At 26.6% G+C, this 19,589-nt stretch overlaps 1 protein-coding gene across 5 annotated transcripts in view; it reads right to left on the reverse strand.

The window, feature by feature from the left end:
• LOC107442615 (gamma-aminobutyric acid receptor subunit beta-like) overlaps positions 1-19,589 on the reverse strand; it is a 299,127-nt gene that overhangs the window by 47,457 nt on the left and 232,081 nt on the right. For 2 of the 5 annotated variants that reach the window (XM_016056222.4, XM_071188359.2), the window contains one exon: positions 4,224-6,149. The exons of the other annotated variants lie outside the window; for them this stretch is intronic. In XM_016056222.4, coding sequence (XP_015911708.1) covers positions 5,892-6,149 — 258 coding nt within the window. In that variant the 3' untranslated portion in view covers positions 4,224-5,891. Of the gene's footprint in view, positions 1-4,223; positions 6,150-19,589 lie in introns of those variants that run through there. 5 annotated transcript variants of the gene reach the window in all.

Consider the following 19,589-nt stretch of genomic DNA (forward strand, 5'->3'; position numbering starts at 1 on the left):
CTGCCTGCTTTATCTGATGTAATTTTATTTACAATATCCAATTGGGATTTGTTACTGTATAAATTTATTTTATAGTCTCATACATAATACTAACTGATAGATTTTAGAAATCTAGCTTAAGAAAACGTGCATGACTAATTTAGTCCTGATTTAAATGCGTGTTTGAATATTTATTATTTCAGTGTACCTATTTTCTGTATACAGTGTAAATATCATAACTAAAATTACTGCACTCTTACAGCTAATTCAAGAATTTACATATTCAAAACGATAAATTTCGTCATTTATTAAATTAAAGTATCATGTTAACTAATATATTTTTCATTTAATGTTAAACAATTCTAAAATTTATTTATGAGTAGTTTGGCTTCTTGCAAATTGAAATTACTATAATCAATCAAAGTTTTTTTAAATTTAAAATTGCCGTCTTTCAAAATCTTTTATTTGCCCGGTTATAAAATAGCTTTAGTCATTCAGCCTTTATTCATTCTTTTCTTTATTCCTTAATTCACAATTTTCAAGAATATTTTCTTATACGACTGAAAAAACAAGTTTTTTTATTGTTTGACTTACGAATATGAAAATAATAGAGGTTTGTTAATTCAATTGAAGAATTTTATTGAATAAATTAAGACAATAGATAAGAAACATGAACAACAAATTAATCTGAATAGTAGCAGGCAGTGAGCATTATTAAATTGTTTTTTCTTTTTAATTAATTTGTAGTTTTTATAAGACACCGCTCAAAAATTTGAATTTATTAAGTGAAAAAAACAAAAATATTAAACTTCTTTTTTATGTAATTAAAAATGGGGAATTTGACCTTAATTATTTTTTTCAAAAGCGATAAACGAATTATTTAATAATTCTTTTGAAATTTAATAATAATACTTTTAAACGTTGTTGAGGAAACATATAGTTTAATTTTGTTTATATGTAAGTAACAAAATATAAAATTACTCATTATTTTTAAACAATAGAAATTAGCGTCTTCAAACAGTGTTTAAGTGCGATAGAATAAATATATATTTAACAGCTTATAATATATAATTGAGATATATTAACACAATAACTTAACAAAAACCTGGGAAAATATGGCTTTGATATTTTCTTGATTGATTGTTATTTTTAAGGATAGATTTCCCATCGAGAGGAAGACTAACAAGTAATGTCAACTAGGAAGTAGTTGATTATGAGGAAAACTTTTTACAAAGGTACATGGGAAAGAGAAATAATTTTGTCTCAAGAGCGGAGACAGCTGGTTATATTAACAAATGTCGCGGACGGAGGTTCTAGTAATAACATACAACAAGGTAGGTAATTCATATTGAATGCAACACTCTTATTCTACGATGGAAAAAACGGACTAAGTTTATTAGAACAGAAATGTTTTTCAAACTAATATTTCTACTCTAAGTGCCTTTTTTAAGTAGTGTTTTTTGTCGTTTTTTTAACTTTTACAATATCCATACCAGGTGCATCAAAACAACAACGTAACAAAGTTTGGAAGATAAATCAGCCTATAACAAAAACTTTAACTTAACCTCTTAAAGATGGAATCATTTTAAATGTCAAAAACCATTTTTAGAATTAAAAATGCAAATTTTGTTTGCAAATAATTAAGTCAAAAATAGTAATTGATTTTTTTTGTTGAAAAAGATGCTTTTTTTTGTAAAATTTTAATAACAAGTTTATTTCAAAATTTGTGATATCTTAGATTTTACTTTAGATTTTCAAAGCAATTTTATTTTGTTTTCATTTATTGCCTAGAAACAAATTTGCTTCCTCCAGCAGAATATAGTTTTAATTTGAACTACTAGATGGCGGCACCAGCGCCTTAAGTGCAGATATATGTCAGGCAGGAAGCGATTTGAGCAGATTTCACGATTAAGAGGTTAAGAATTAAGAGGCTAAGGTTTAACAAACTCACAGCAGTGTGAATCTTTTTTATAAGGTGTTCTCAGGTGAAAATGGAAAGACTTTATAAGACACAACTTAAACGGAATTGCATTTACATACAATGCCTACTTCGCAACCTACTAGTTAAGTGCATACTGCATATTTACTTAGAATATAAAATTTTAGGGAAAATATTGAGTCCTTTGAAAATCTTAAGGCTTATTAGAATATCGAAAAACTATACATTACAATAATATTTCATTATAAATTATGCAGTATACATATTTTTTTGGCACATATCTATAATAAATTTGAAATGGAAGCAAATTTTAAATAAAATTCTTACTTATAACTAAAATAAACTATATTGTCTTGGAAGGTTAAATAAATTTCAGGTAAATTGCATCAACAATGTATCACATTTCAAGCATATCACTTAATTACAACAGTTGTGATAGCTGATTGTAGAAGATATAGTTCTATTTGAATAAGTAATATGACATGTATCGACACATTATTCAGTCATACAGCTATTATTACAGAAAACATTTAACATGGAGCCTGTTAATAATGGGGTACACAAAAAAGATTCAATTTTAATAACATGTTTTCAGCATTAATTTGAAAATTCAGAGAAAAAAAAATACTTCGCTAAATTAAATATATTTAACATTCAGGAACATCACTGCATACAGAATATCACAGTGTTAAAAACGACTATAGAGGTCATTTTTTTTGCATCAATTTTCGATATATCGTTTTAATTACTTTACCGATTGCAATTAGATGTTTTTATTGCTTCTATGTACATTGAATTTTAATTGAAATTGCACTTGAAAATGTGTTTTATTAAGAGCAATTTCATTTAAGGTTTATGAAATACTCTACAATCCTTCCAAATGAAGAACCAGAGAGCAGCTTCGATTTTTATTTCATTTAACTTCCTATATTGCTCCATATTGAAGAACAAGAGTAGGCAATATCACACAGTTTTATTAAAGGTTCCTAATGTCTTCTTGTCCCCATTACACTTAAATTATGCTTATACTTATATATAAGCATAATTATTAATTATTTTTTCAAAGCATAGAAAACTCTTTTGGTAACAAAATATAATAAATTATATAAAGAATAAAGACAATTTTTATAATCATAATATTTGCCTTCATTAATATTTCATTCATGTTTTTAAGTTTAAAATAGTAAATTAAGAGTAAAATAATGCATACAGAATATATCTGCTTAACTTATGACATTATTTAGGAAAAACTTTGGATTTATAATTTTAAATTTAATATAAAGTTAAGTAAACAATTAAAAGTATAACTTTCATAAAAAAATTTGGTTAGTTTCTACGTTTCATAACTGATTTGATTTAATTTATGGAAGCATAAAGGCAATTATATTGAATTAATAAAGATTTTATTAATTACCAGATACAGAATTAATTTAATAATTACTTTGATAAAAATGTTTTTGTTAATTTTTTAAAAATTTTATGATTGATTTGATTGAATTAGATAAGCAATTGAACAATTAAATTGAATTTATAAATGAATTAATTAATTAGCTTAGGCAGAATAAATTTAATAATTACTTTCATAAAAATGTTTCGATTATTTTTTTAACATTTTATGATTAATTTGATTTATATATAAGCATAAATATTAATTACTTTTTAAAAGCATTAAAAACTCTTTTGGAAACAAAATATAATAAATATACTATATAAAGAATAAAGACATTTTCATAATCATAATATTTGACTTCATTTCTATTTCATTTACGTTTTTAAGTTTATGTTAGTAAATTTAGAGTAAAATAATGAATACAGAAAATATCTACTTAAATTAGGACATTACTTAGGAAAAACTTTGGATTTATAATTTTAACTTTAGTATAAAGTTATGTAAGCAATTTAAATGACAACTTTCATAAGAAATTTCGGTTAGTTTTTACTTTTCATAACTGATTTGATTTAATTTAGAGAAGCATATAGGCAATTTATTAATTACCATTGACAGAATTAATTTAATAATTACTTTGATAAAAATGCTTTCATAATTTTTTTAAAAATCTTATGATTGATTTGATTTAATTATTAGATAAGTGATTAAGCAATTAAATTGAATTAATAAATGAATTAATTAATTAGATTGGGCAGAATAAATTTAATAATTACATTCATAAAAATGTTTTGATTATTTTTTAAAAATTTAATGAATTAGAGAAGCAATTGAACAATTAAGTTGAATTAATTAATTACGTTAGGCATAAAGAGTAAAAAAGCTAACGTCAAAAGGAAATGATACGATAAAATCTTATTTTTCTTAAAAAAATTTGGAGGCAAGAAATACATATAAAAGATCATGTAGTTTTTATGTAACATATTCCACAAGCTACTGTTAAACTAAATTCAACCCTACATTAATTCCAATGTCCTAACTTCAATTCTTCATGCTGTAAAATCACCATAAATGTATTTAAACTTTCCGCGTTAACTCACATAAATGAGTTGTATTTCGCGAACCCTCGTTATGATGAGACTATTATCGCGATTTTTTTCCACACACATTATTGCTAGTCGCGAAAATCTTTGATGTTGATTTACTAATCGCGAAGTCTGCTTTGTAAGTGGTTTTCTCGCGAAATCGCTATATTATTCACTTATCGCGAAAACCCCGTGTAAAAGACTCTGCGCGAAATCACTACGTAAATGAGTTTTTCTAAAAACTTTCAACCATGATTTTTTTTTTATATAAATTACACTCGAATTAATCTTCAAAAATGATCTTCTAGTAGAGCTAATTCACCAGCTGTTTTTATTTCTGCGGTAATAATTATTAAATATACTTTATGTGAGACAAGGTTTAATAGATTTATAAACAATATATTGTTATCATAAATATTCCTTCAACTGATTTGATTGATTCAAATCTTTTCATCGAAAAAAAGTTTCCGTTGTATTTTAATGTTACTTTGTTTAAAAGATTTATTAAAGTATGTATTGATTTATATTTGTATAATCTAGGTTTAAGGAAAAATAGAGTATATATTAAGAGTTTTAACGTTTATAAGTTTTGTTAAAGCATTGTTTTTATAGGCTGTTAAGATTGCAAATTTTTTCAGAGTGACAAATAGCTTTACGACATCTGTTTACATTTCTTTGAAAGATGACAGTTTTGTTAGCCTAGACAAATTATAGTAAATAGTAAAGTAATCAATTGAAATTTTTTTGTAAAACTAGCTACTGCTTTTCTAATTGCTTCTAGAAAAATTACTGCAAGAGAACGTGAACAAATGGCGTAAAGCTATTGACACAAATATATTTCTATGATAAGGTGTAACAACTCTTTGTGAAAAAGACTGTTTCTAAATTATGATGAAATTACTGTGATGAACAGCACCTGAGGTATAATTGAGCACGATTGTTTGAATCTTTGTACAATTTTTTTGTTAAAAACAAACTGGTATTTTTGTTCATATTAGGTAATTACGCAATCCCTAAATTTTGGAGAGAAAATGATTTTAATATGTAGGGTAATATTTGAGGGGAAATTTTAAATTTGTAACAAATATATTTTTTGATTTAGGTAATTTATTAAGGTTTAAATTTTTTGACCTAAACGCGCAAAATAAAAGATTACGTTAAATATACATAGGTCACACTACTATCCGCAATATCTTGAGACTGGTGGGTTTACAAAATGTTTTGAGTACAAATGTTGTGATGGTGTTATGAAACCATTCCATTCGAGTGTGACCGGAGGTATCTGATGAGACTAGTACAACGGAACAGTAATCTGAAGGATCGAGGAACAAGTCACATAGTCACATGTTTCCGCCAACGTAACACAGTCTAAGCAATACGAGGAAGAAGTCTAGTCAAAGGAAACTTGTGCAAAACAGGATTCTATGGAAGATTGACTTTCTTCTGTTAAAGTCCAGATGTTGTGTTTGTTCCTCTTCAAGATTTGGCAGCTCTGGTACCTTTAACGCGAGCCCAAAGACACAAACTCCTCGTTTATAGTATCACTGATGTGCAAGTAGATGATCCAATACATGAGGTTAAAACAAACAAAGAAAACAGGAAACACAACCCGAGAGTACTTATCAATATCGCTGGGACTAACGCCGAATAGGCTGTCTGCTTTTTTGCCGAAGATGGCATCTAAGTCGGGAGCACCATTGGCGGGATTCTCTATAGGTTTGTTGGGGTGTGGTGGTTCAACCATCTTGGGACGACCCTCCTGTAGCAGACAGAGATAACCACGAATTAAAACAAGCCCAAGAAAACAAAAATAATTTTTTGTAATAAATATTTAATTCTATACAGAATATACAAGGTGTCTCAAAATTGGTGTTCCAACTAAGATATAAATAAGAAAGATAAGATCTGTTGTTTGCACATGTCTGAACAGCAAAAATACATTTTTTGATATTTAGAAAATCTAATCAGCATAAATTGAGGAAGCCTTAGTCTATTTATACCAAGGAATGTGTTAGTTTTTCTGGAAGACTACGTGCATGTTTAGCTGTTATTTTTGTCTTTGCTGAACTTCGACTAAGAAGACGCTAATTCGTCCCAAATTACAATTGCAATTAATAGCATGCACAGATTGTTTATTGTTTTATGTTGCGCGTGAGACATGTGCAGGAAACATTATTTATCAATCTTATTTGTGTAAGATTTTATTGCGCATCAAAGTTGGAAGGATAATTGTGAAACATCCTGTACATGACAATGATTCCTAATTTTAAACAAACTAGATTGCTACTGCATAAAAGGGTACCCAAAAGTCAAAAAATATCAGAATGCGAAAAAAAAAATATATGCACGAAGCTTTTAATTTGATATGAAAAAAATATAATGTTTCATTGCTTATTATAGAGAATTTTTTTGTTTTTTATTATGAAACATACGGTAGCAAATCTAAATTTGTGAATGAAAATAGTGAAATCATATGCAGTTTCAGAAAGTACCCTAATATCTACAAAAATATTTACTCGGCAGCATATATGAACCATATCTATATCAGCAGCATAAATGAAATCAGAGTAGTATGCTGAGTAGTATGAAGAGAAGATAATTATAGAGTGAACTGCACAAAATAGCATTGCGTGACGTCATTGAATAGTCAATTTCAGTGGAAGCTACTTTTGAATTGTGCTTGCAATAATTTTATTCAGATTTTAATCTTTCTAATAAAATATTATGTCACCGCAAGCTGTATAAAATATACATGTATAGTTCAGGAAAGATTAATGAAGTTAATTACTGAATAAATTGCTTAAAATGGCATTGCGTGACGTCATTGAATAGTCAAGGGCAATAATCTACAATAACGTCAGCGGAAGCTACTTTTGAACAGTTCTTGCAATAATTATATTCACATTTTAATTTTTCTGCTAAAATATTATGAGACCGCTGTATAGTAAATATAATGTAAAATAAATTCCTTTTTATTTATTTTTAATACTTTTACCTGATGACAAAACCAGAAATGCGTTATAACGATTTTGTTTGTTTTGAATGATGCTGACTACCTTAAATTTTTCTTAGCAATTTTTAATACCCAGGATAATAGTTATACACGTTAAAGCTGAGTTGATTTTTTAAGTAAATTGATGAATTCAACGTAAGTTGAATTTTTGAGTTGAAATTTTGAAAGTAAAAATATATTTCTACCAAATAACGGCTTACAATGTGTATATATACTGCAGTTTCATTTACTTTTGGGTAACAATAACGAGTTTCTAAATTTATCTCGTTCAAAAATAATGTATGCCTTAAAAGAAGTATGAGATTAACTATTAAAGTGATGGCAACATTTTAACTATAACGGAAATAGCATCGCTAAAAACGACATTAATAGTTTGAAAAAATAATAAGCATTACGTTTCCTACCTGTCACAAAATATCATTATGCAAAATATCATATTTGTATGATAGCTGTCTATTTTTGGCTTTTTCTGAAGCGTATAAAGTTCTAAAGAAGCTTATTTAAAGGGGTATTAGCAATTTTAACAAACCTTACTTAGAAATATCTACTCGAAAGTGAGCATTCGTAAACTCAGGTTAGCCATCAACTGTCAGTTACTGACTTAATTGAAATATGTATAAATTATAATTTAATGTGTTTATTAACATACTTCTAAGTATGAACATAATATTACTATTCTGCTGCATAATATTTCATAAAAATCATACATGATCAAAATTACGAGTTAATTATTTAATTTTGATGAATTATTAAGATTTTTTTAGAAAGCTATTTTATATAAAATACTAATGGTGTTAAGAATGAAATCTTTATTTTCAAAGGTTATGAATGAAGTGCGTTTCCTTTAAGAAATTCAAGAATTTAGATGTTCCGAATGAAGGGAATTAAGAAAACTTTTCTCTTAAAAAATATTTAGCTTTTGTGTTATATTAAATCAGTTGCCATCACTTTATTGAAAAAAATTCATTTTAGTTATTTTTATATTCCAATAGTTTCTACATTAAAAAAAGTTTAATTAACTATCATAGTGTAAGTAACTGTCATAATATTTTTAAAATAATGTACATTAAAAAAAAATTCTTTAAACTGAATGGCGGATATTTAAGCCTTTAATAATAATCATGATCTCCTCTCAAAAAATTTATAACGACGTGGTCAAGTTTAATTATGTTTTAGTATAGTAATGGCTGATCTTTGATACAATCTAATAGATCTATGATTATTTAATTGTAGAACATGGTGTTTAATTGCAAAATAATGAATTATTAAAGTAATGAATGTTTAATGAATCTTCCTACAGAGTGATAATAACAATCCTAAAGTTTTGCTGACTACAAGTCATGTTCAAAATGTTACTACTTTTTGATATATTAATATCACAGAAGACGGCTTATAAACTTACTAAATCCAATTCAGCATAAAATATAAATGAGACTTTAATTAACTTTATCCAGATTCCAGCAGAAATTTAAATTTTAACGTGGATTTGGAGCATGATTAAAATAATCTTCTAATAATGAGATGAAAGGAAGATTTATGCAGCAGATATCTCCAAGAGAAGAAAAGGACTCTTCATTTGTGAGTGTTATTTATTCTTCGATATAATTTTAGGATAAAACTAAGTGTTTTTATAAACGCTTGTTGTAAAAGATTCAAAAATATTTAGAATTGAATGCAGATTCAAATATCAATATCATGATCTTCAGCTAATTTCCGTTATAATTACATGTCTTAGAATATTATATAATTATGATGAATTTTGAATGTAACATGGTAAAAGGCCAAAAAATTATAGAATGAATTATTTTGCTTCAGTTGCATATTTTTCGGATCTCTATTTCTTCCTGTCGCCATCTTTATAACATAAGCAAATTTGTTTCCATTCAGATGATATGGTAGGTACCTGAGCTAGTTGGGCTTCTCTCCTAACATTAACATTACAGCCAAACTTTGAAATGCTTTAACAGCTGAGTTAATTCATCATGCTCATCATGTATTTCAATGTATGTTTCGAACATGTGTATGTTTCGAACATGTCCAATTATCTACGCAAAATAAGAATAATGTTTATAGAATTCAAAAAGTAGTGATCATAGTTTCTGAATAACTTTAAGCCATTTCTGTCTAAGACACGTAAATTTTTTTTGATAATCTGTTATATAGACCTAAGAAATCATGGAGTATTTATATATCATATCAATATTTATGCGTGCATTCATATTTATTGTCTATTATTCAAATGTATTGTCTATTATTCAAATGTATTGTCTATTTACTCGTAAATATATTTATATTTGGATGAACGCTGATGTGTACACATGTTTCTTGGGGAAAAATATTTTACTGCTTGTCTAATTGATCATCATTATTAGTGCAGATTTCACTGCGTTATTTCCGTTTCATCGAATATAAAAGCTTTTTAATAGTTAAACGTTGTAATCATTACCGTACAAAATATTATATATTTTTATAACATTTGAAGATGTAGCAGTCCAAATGTTACATTTATCTGTATTTTAGTATTCTATATTTCTTCTGCATTTTTGTGTTTCAGAAAAGTGTTGATATTTTTAGTTCGCACTTGAATTGACTTATACACGAAATTATTGCCAAGAAACGAATTTGCTTCCTCCAGAGGAATATAGTTTTTATTTGAAGTACTAGATGGCGGCACCATCGCTTTAACCGGCATATTTACTTGATGATAACAATAAAATGTGTGTTGACTTAAAATTTCCAGTATACATCAAATAAACATTCAATCCTGTCAAATCTATTTTAATTATTTTCTTCTCATCAGTATCAAAGGTCATATTTACACATAAAAATGAACTTCATTACGGTAGTTTATAGCTCAGGTGCAACCAATAATGAACTGAATTTTTTGTTGCTTGATAATATTCATAGCTTTTTACTTTGCCAAAGAAACTTATTCCTATATGTTGTCTAGGCAGTAAACATGCTGGTCCAATTCATGGTAGTAACTTTGAAAACTTACTCTTGAATGATGCGTTGCTGAGACTACAATTCTAAATAAGATAAACTATTGTAAAAGCTACTAAAAATATGAAGATTTGTGCAAAATAAAAAAATGGTGCAATTCTCATTCAAAGATCAGCCATTAATGAATTGTGCAAAACATTTGGATAAACATTGTTAAATTATATTAATCTTTTTAAATATTAAAGCTTTAAATAATTGTCCTCTACGATTTTGATGCTAAAAGAAGTAAAACGTGCTGTACCAGATTTAAATATTTCGATAGGTTCTTTCATTTATTTCGCATTTTATGATACCTTAAGCTTTTATAAGTTGCCTTATTTAAGTCAACCGTGGTTTTTAAGGTAGTATTTTTATCAAAACTGTACCAAAAATAAAATGCAACAGAACAAATATTTTCAGGTGTATTACGAGACTTGGATGTAAAGTTAAAAAAAAGAAATCTAAATTAATTTACTAAATATTTAAAGAAATAGTAACAATTTATATGCACTAGCTGATATTATATCAAATCCATACTCTCCAACTGCTACGGAATTTTCGTAGTTTCAGAAATCTTCTTTTCAGACGGTAGCAAAATTAATGTCTTAATATTTAAAAAAAATTAATTTTAGCGTAACTTGTCCACTATTACTTATAAAAGTGCAGGCCATATGGCTAGATTCTTAAGTTCTGATAAAAGTTTTATGAGAGATCCATTTGCTTTAAAAATTTCTACTTTGGTTCGCTACCACTAGAAAGAATTATTTTCAAAATCCTAAGTTGGAGGGTATGCAAATCCATACAGCGCAAAAATTTGCAATGTCATATCAGATGTGTTAAAAATCTGAAATGCTATATAGTCACGGAAACTTTGAAATATTTCTGAAATGCATACCTGCCACGATTTTATTTCTGTATTTAAAGTGGTAGCAAAAATTTAAATTCATGCCAGATATCTGATTAAACAAATTTGACTTATTATACTTTTAACTACCACTATATTTAAATAATTTTAAAATACATAATGAAAGCCAGCTAGTTCTCGCATTGAGATTTAAATGATCAGGAAAGGTGAATTAAATATTTGCCGAGAATATCACTTTGATAGTTAGTTTACTACCATTGGATACAAAAAAAACTTTTTTTAACAGAATAAACATTGTCAGGTACGGGAATATAATATTGCATAAGTTTCTTTTTGATAGCCAAGAAATATTTTCAAGACTTCATTTTTGAAATATTTTTTGGATATCATTTTTGAAATATTTTTTGGATATCATTTTTGAAATATTTCAAAGATTTTACTTTTGAAACATTATTAGGACTTTATAATGGAATTATTTGTAGAAAGTAATTTTCGAATTATTTTTGGGATTTTATTTTTTAAACATTTCAAGGATTTTATCTTTTTTAGCATTTTTAGGATTTTATATTACAATTGTTAGAACAATGTATATTTTTTAAATATTTCAAACATAATAAAAATTATGAATTGTTAAATTTAACAAAACTTGGACGTTTCATCATTTTAGGCACTTAAAAGAAACGTTTCTGAGACAGTTTGAAACGTTTTTGCTTTGTTACATTTCTAAAACATAGTTACTTATGTTATGTTACCCTGTTACTTATATTACGTTACTTTGTTACCTGTTAAACGACCCATTCGCGGAAAAATTTCGTCATTTTACATTCGGAATTTTGAGTAAAATGGTACTGAAGAAGTTAATACTGAAGCTACAATTACAATGCACTTTAAGAAAAACAAAAAACATTTAAATGAAATATTTTTTGTTGGATGAAAATGATAATATTATATATATGCAAAGTTAAAATTATAAAATGTATTTAACATATTCTTTTCTCTTAGTTAGATTTATTTTAGAATTTAGTTGCATATTATATACATTATAAAATAAAAAATATGGGTTTGAAGAAAAAGTATCACTTTTAATTAAAGGAAAACAATTTAGAAACATTAGAATATATATTATGAATGACATGGCATTAAATACTGGTACAGCACATTCTAATTTTCTTTATCTTTTTCAATTTTTTTTTAAACTTTTAACCAGCTTGTTTAAAATTCAAATTAAGCACACAATTAAAATTTCTGCTCTTGTTATTTTTCCTCTGTGATATTTTTATATTTACAGAATAAAATTTTCATTGCGAAAAATTTTAATACTTATTAGTTGTGACGAAATGCTACTAATTATATTGAATGGAATTTTAGAAATATCTAAAATAGCCCTCTCTGCCTTTAACATAACATAAAGTATGCTAAAGTAACATGGCATTCATTAGCATGACATTCTAAAAGTATGCATTAATTATGCATACTTTTAGAAATGTCTCTGTTGTGAATACTTAAAATAATCTAGTATTCTTTAAGTTAAATAGTTAATAGTTTAATAGTTCTTTTAGTTAGTCTTAGTTTTATTTCAATTAAATTTTATTTAGTGAATTATATCTATCTTACACTGTAAAAAATTCCAGATCGACTATCGGTAAAAAGTACCGGCACTCAGGAAGTCAGTCCTCTTTACCGTAAAATCTATTACTGGGATACTGTAATTTTTACAGTAATAATTATCTTAAAATCACTGAATCACTCTAATTAAATAAAAATTACTGTGAAAATTATGTTATAATATTTTATGGTAGAAACCTTTCTTTGCATTTTATACCATTATTTGAACCGGAATTTTTCACAGTACAGTTGGTATATAGTTAATCAGAATTCGTTTTCATAACAGCTAACATATTATTTTTATTATTTCATACGATGAAGATATATTTAAAAGAACATAATATTGAGTTAATAATAAGGGGTTAAACAGTAGTTTTTTGAGAAAAAAATATGATTTATTTTAAAAACTGCTATAAGCTGTAAAAAAATTCCAGATCAAATTACGGTATTAAATACCGGCACTTTGGGTGCATCATCCGTAAAATCCATTTTGTCGTAAAATCCATTTTTACGTAAAATATTATACCGTAATTTTTACACTAATATTTATTTAAACAGAGTGATTCAGTGCGGTAATTATTACTTTAAAAATTACGGTATATCAGAATTTTTGTTCCGTGACATGTTCTGGCAAAAAATAAATTTTACGGCAAATTTTAATCCGGAACCTGGGTGGCGGATTTTGCATTTTTACAGTGTAGAACCAAAGTACTGGAAAAATTAACTGCTTTTTTTATCATTGATTAACATTTTACAGAGCTAGTTCTAAAACAAAATCTTTGTAATAAGGAGAATTAGTGCACATAATTTAATATTGTAGTTGATTTATTTTGCCTGTTTTAATACTATCCCGAGTTTACATGGCAAGAGTCAGAACACAAGCCCAATTGAATTCAATTAGTAAGTTATGGTTGAATCAGCAATGCAATATGTCGTTGAGCTTTTCACATCAAAAAATAAAAAACGAATCAACCACACAAACAAACACAAACAAAGATGTAGACAGAAACAAGAACAGAGGAAGAAGCAAATACATAGAATTATCTATGAAGGAAGGCAGATAAAAAGAAGACAGTGAAATAGAAAAATGGACAAATAAGAAAAGATTATTTTATTATAAAATAGATTAAAAATGATGTATAATGTTTACACAAATATAGCTGTTTGTTAAAAGCAATTGCTTAATAATATTAATTTTAAAATAAATGTTTTTGATAAGTAATTGTAGACAAAGGAGAAATTTTAATATCATTATATATTGCACAACTGTAAACTTTGAGTGAGTTTTTATTATGGGAGGATGGAGAAGAATTTTAGCTACAATTTTATTTAAAAATTCTTTTTCCAGTGAAATATTTCACCGAAAGATGGCTGAATATTTGATTTTTTTTAAAGGAAGCATAATTTGTTTTACTCCTGTGTCTCTCTATATTTGATTATTATAAGTTCTTGAAATCAACAGTAAAACTGATGTGAACTTTTTGGAAGTAAAACTGATTTTAACTACGAAAATAAAATCTTAAATATTAATTTATGCACAGAGTGAAAAATTTGGGTAAAATTATCGCACTGTATGGTAATGAAATTTCTTGTTAAAAAAAACAACATAATTCTGCTTAATGTAACCAAAATGTGCAGTATTTAAATCATTTATTGGGTAATTTTTTCGTTCATGTGATAACGGCTTTCCGGGAATTCTAGTTTTAAAAATTACTGTTCTTATTATCCCACATTTAGTAAAAAATAAAAATTGAAAAGTCTATTTAACCGAATTAATGGATTCTATTCCATGCTCTAAGGTATCATGTAAAAAATACCAAATTTTTCTAAATTGCAATATTTTCTCACATGTTATAGAATAATATTTATTGTTAATTTTACCAAAATCACTTCAGAAAAAATGTCCGAGATTGGGGTTTTCTTGTAGAGCCAGAAACACGGTAAATTTACGCACATTCTTGTAGCTTTAAGCATGTTTTATTTCTCAAGCAGTGAACCAGTGTCATGTAATTCGGTTCAAATTTAAGTTAGTATCATATATGAAAAAAAAAACAGGAACAACAAAATAAACGAAAAATGTTGATAAAAATGAATATAAGTTTGCAAAATTATTGAGTAAAAATGAATAAAAGGTATTGATAAAATGATGAATAAAAGATATAGATATTGATATTAGGTTAACCAAAAATTAGTCTCGTTGTAACGAAATACTTTTAATTTTTGAACGAATCTGTAAGTTAAGCTTCTAACGTGTAACGATTTTATATTATATAGTTCAATTTTTTTGAGAATTCAATAAATGTGATTTCAAAGAACCTGCATCTTTTCAAAGGTGATATTTCAATTTCTCCTAAAATCAGTTTGCTCCAAATAAATGTTTTAACACATTTATTTTTGACCTAAAAAGTTGAATGGGAGATTCTAATAGCTAGGAAATATCCCGTTCATAGAATAGAAAAATATTTATGTTATCCAACATTATCAAAATAAACTAGATTTCTAAATATACGGTTTTTTGTGTATGACAATCAACGCGATCTGTGTATGACAACCTCGGTTCGAATTAGTATATGACAGAAGAAGTTTTTTCTTTTTTTTTTTTATCTTTGCCTTCAAACCCTACTGGGACGTAAAATAATTTATTATCTATATATTTAATATAAGATCCTAAATAAACTTATTTCAGTTTCATTGAAGACAGAAATGATTAAAATTAACTTTTTATACAGTTGGTGAAAAAGTTTTTCGATCTTTTTTTTACGCTCTACTGGATTAAAAAATAACTCACTGAATTGCACAGACTTAGCCCAAAACTGATTTCAATTTTATTAGTGACAAAAATTATTGAAATTAATTTTTCTTTTGAATTACAACCTCGGAATAAGGAATCACTAAGGAGTATTTTTTTGCCTCTTTTTACATTTAATTCTTTATTGCCTCTTTTTACATGTTAAGATTGATATTAGGTTTTCAAGCAACCCTAATTAAGAATTTCTCAATGCATTTTATTTAGCACAATTTTATTGTGGAGAAACAGTACCTCGCTTAATTTAAATGTTTTTGAAAACCAGCTTTAGAAAGAGTGATAAAATGAAAAAGTTCTAAAACCCAGATTAGACATACTTTTTGTAGCGTTAATTTGTTTCTTTGTGTAATTTTTTTATGTAATACGCCTAATAATTTAAGACATTTCCTTTCTAATCCTTAATACTATATGTTTCAGCAAGTGCATTCAGTTTTATTTTCCTTTAAAAATAATTCATAGAATCATTTACTATTAATGAATTCATGAATTTATAAATATTTCATGGATTAAAAGCTTATCCGTACGAGTTAGGATAAAGAAAGTACCTTGTAGCAATAATTTTACGAAAAATTCTAGGTGTAAATCGATTACCTACGTAACAGAATTTATTGACGTTTTTAAGTAGTAAGTAAATTCAATCAAGTTCTGCTAATAATATTTAACTGCTTTCTTTAAATGATTCCAATATTTTGACTCAGAATTTTCGAATTTAAATATCGTTAATTGCAGTTTTGAATACAATTTGGTTGCATACAATAAACTTGATTTGTAGAAATTTGTGAATTATTTTTGGTCGTAAAACTACGAAGGGCTGAAAAATCAAAATTTCAAATATGTGACATTCATTGTCACAACTTCAGGCGAGGTGCATGGTTTCCGTTAAAAATTCTGTTTATATATCTATGTTCAAACATTTTAGGTGCCACCGAAGTATTAGGAAATAAATAATTTCGGAAGTTAATCATGTTTTTAAGCAGTAAGTAGATTCAATAAATTAATTTACTTACTGCTAATAATATTAATTTGCTATCGTCATAAAATTACAATATTTGAACTCAGAATTTTCTAACTATAACATTATTACTTTTTTAGGCATTTAGTTTTGAATACAATTTGAATATATAAAGAAAATTTGATTTACAGAAATTTGTGAATTACTTTCTGTCGTTAAACTACGAAGGGCGGAAAAACAAAATTTCGAATATGTGACATTCAATGTACTAATTTTATGTGAGGTGTAAAGTTTAATCATCTTTATTCGAAACGTAAGATGCATACACTTATTTTTTGCTAGTTATAAAGGGATAATACGATCGAACGAGAATAATTACTTTTATTTTTAATGTTTGACTTACGATACTTTAAGATATTAATACTTTTATGCAAGATGTAATAAACTAGTTTTGAGCCAAAAGAAGATTGCATGTTTGCAAGTAGTAAAAAATTATTTTTATGCGAACAGAAAAGAAAACAGTAAAGGGTATTTTCAAAGAATCATAAAGAAAATGTATGCATAAAAGTCAGAGAGTTAAAATATAAAAAAACCCGTTTTTCTCACTACTCTCCAGTTTGGCTCCATGAACTTATTGTACGTTGCAATTTCAATTTATGAAGTTCAGATCGGATGATTAATAAAATCAGATAGAAATAACAGTATCGGATAAAAATAAATCTATCATTTTTATCCGATAGTATTATTTTATATGTATTATTAACTATCGGATAAAATCGGTAGTGTTATTAAATATTGGATAAAGATTAGATATAGATTGGATAAATGTAAAGCTATTTTGACTGAAAATATCGCAGAATAATTTTGCCACTTCCTTTGGAGCCCAATTGAAAGAAAGGGAAACAATAAAATGTATTTCTAACAAATCATAAGGACAATGTATGCATAAAAGTGAGAGAGTTAAAATCATATTTAAAAACAAAAAAGCACCGTTTTTCTCTCTACTCCAAAATTTGAATTACGTGAATCTATTAGATGTCGTAATTTTAATTTATGAAGTTCAGGTCGGATGATTAATAAAATCGGATATAACAGCATATAGTGGTATATAATAATATATAATAGTATCAGATAAAAATAAATTTATTATTTTTATCTGATAGTTTTATTTTATACATATTTTTAAATATCGGATAAAATAAGTAGTATTATTAAATTTTAGATAAAAATTAATACAGATCGGATAAATATAAAACTATGTTTGGCTGAAAATATTGCGGAATATGTTAGTCTTTTCATTCAAACCGCAATCGAAGCTTTGTCTTAAAACCTTAAATTCAACTGCATAAACCTAGTTCTCTTCGCAATTTAAATTTTACAAAGTTCTACTCTACGATGCAATATATTAAATAAATCTGTTTCAGAATGTAAATATTTTGGCCATTTCATTAAAAGCACAATCGAAGTAATTTACTAGACAATTGTTTTAATCCTATAATAGAAATCTAATCTTCAGTATGAGAAATTAAGTTGAATTGCTTCCGAATCGAACTATTGCGGATTATTTTATGCCATTTTATTAAAATCATAATTGAAACAATTTGTTAGATATTTGCTTTCATCCTATTACAGCAGTAATATAATTCTGTGATAGCAATTAAGGTAAGGTTTCTCCCTTATTTTAATTAAGTGACCTTATATGGCTCCAGGAGGTTCAAGAGCAATAAGGATGAAATTATGCTGTGATTAAATGGATATGGTGAAATATTTTCTGCTGTTGCATTTCTCTTAGACAGGTGCTTTAATATTTTCGATTTATGGGCATTTTTAAATTTCGAGTAAAACGAGTAAATAAATTATTTAAAAAAGAAAAAAGCATTTTTTATTTATATTTTTTACAATAAACTGATAAAAATGGATTATCAAATTTCACGAAACTTTATTCGTTTTTGACGAAACCTTTTACTAGTACATGTTTCGAGCACAAATATCGTCAAAATGACGAAATAACTATTGTCATTTCTTTGAGAAAATGAATTTTGTAAAAATTAAAGAAATATTTCGTAATTTTATCTTTTTCCAGAAAAGAAACCCTTGTAGCGGTTAATGTATCAAACTTTTCTAATAATCACATTATCGTAGGCACCATATAGGTAAATCAATGTCCCCCCAAAACACAAGAAAGCCTGATAGAACAGAGAGATAAATTACACTCATGCCTGAAGCAAGATTCGAACCCGGGATTTTCCTGGTGCTAGGTCAATTCCTTTTCAACCTTAAAGCATAGTCGGCTTTATCATCGTTTTGTTTTCATTCTAGCTTAGTTATTTTAGTCTTCATTATAGCTTAGTCATTCTAGTTAACTATCTCCCAAAAGGCACTACGATTAAGTTTTTAATTGAGGAAACATTTTTGTCATATAATTGAGAGTTCACGTTTCGTCACAAATCATGTGGCGAAATGATTCTCGAAATGCAGCTCAAGGATAGCTCAGTCATTAAATGTGACAATTTTTTAGTCTTAGAGAGTTATAACGAAGTTACTGGGTTAAAGAGATAGCCGAAACTTTTGATGCGAAAATTTTAATTTAAGACAGCTGGGCTTTATTTTTTGTAGAATTTTCGAATGAGATTTACTTTGGCAGAAGTAAATATTAGTTTAAGATACTATTAAGAACTTAATAATGAAGAATGTTCTTTTGTTGTTTCATAAAATTTTATTAATTAGCTTATTTTTTAAATATGCTATTAATTAGTTTTATTTTCAGCTAATAAATATTATTAACTGCATTTATTAAAGATTTATTTTTATTTGAATTTATTTCTTCATTTTAAAGTGTTATCATATTGGAATAATTTCAAATCATTCATTTCTCAAAGTTCTGTAAGCTACTTACGATAAATTAAAATAATATAATAACTAGTTTTTAAGTCTTAATAGATACTAAAATAATAACAAAAAAAAAATTAAAACATT

The sequence above is a fragment of the Parasteatoda tepidariorum genome, chromosome 12, assembly GCF_982258835.1.
Source record: "Parasteatoda tepidariorum strain Cologne lab strain chromosome 12, Ptep-v5.0, whole genome shotgun sequence".
In the NCBI taxonomy this organism is placed as follows: Eukaryota; Metazoa; Arthropoda; class Arachnida; order Araneae; family Theridiidae; genus Parasteatoda; species Parasteatoda tepidariorum.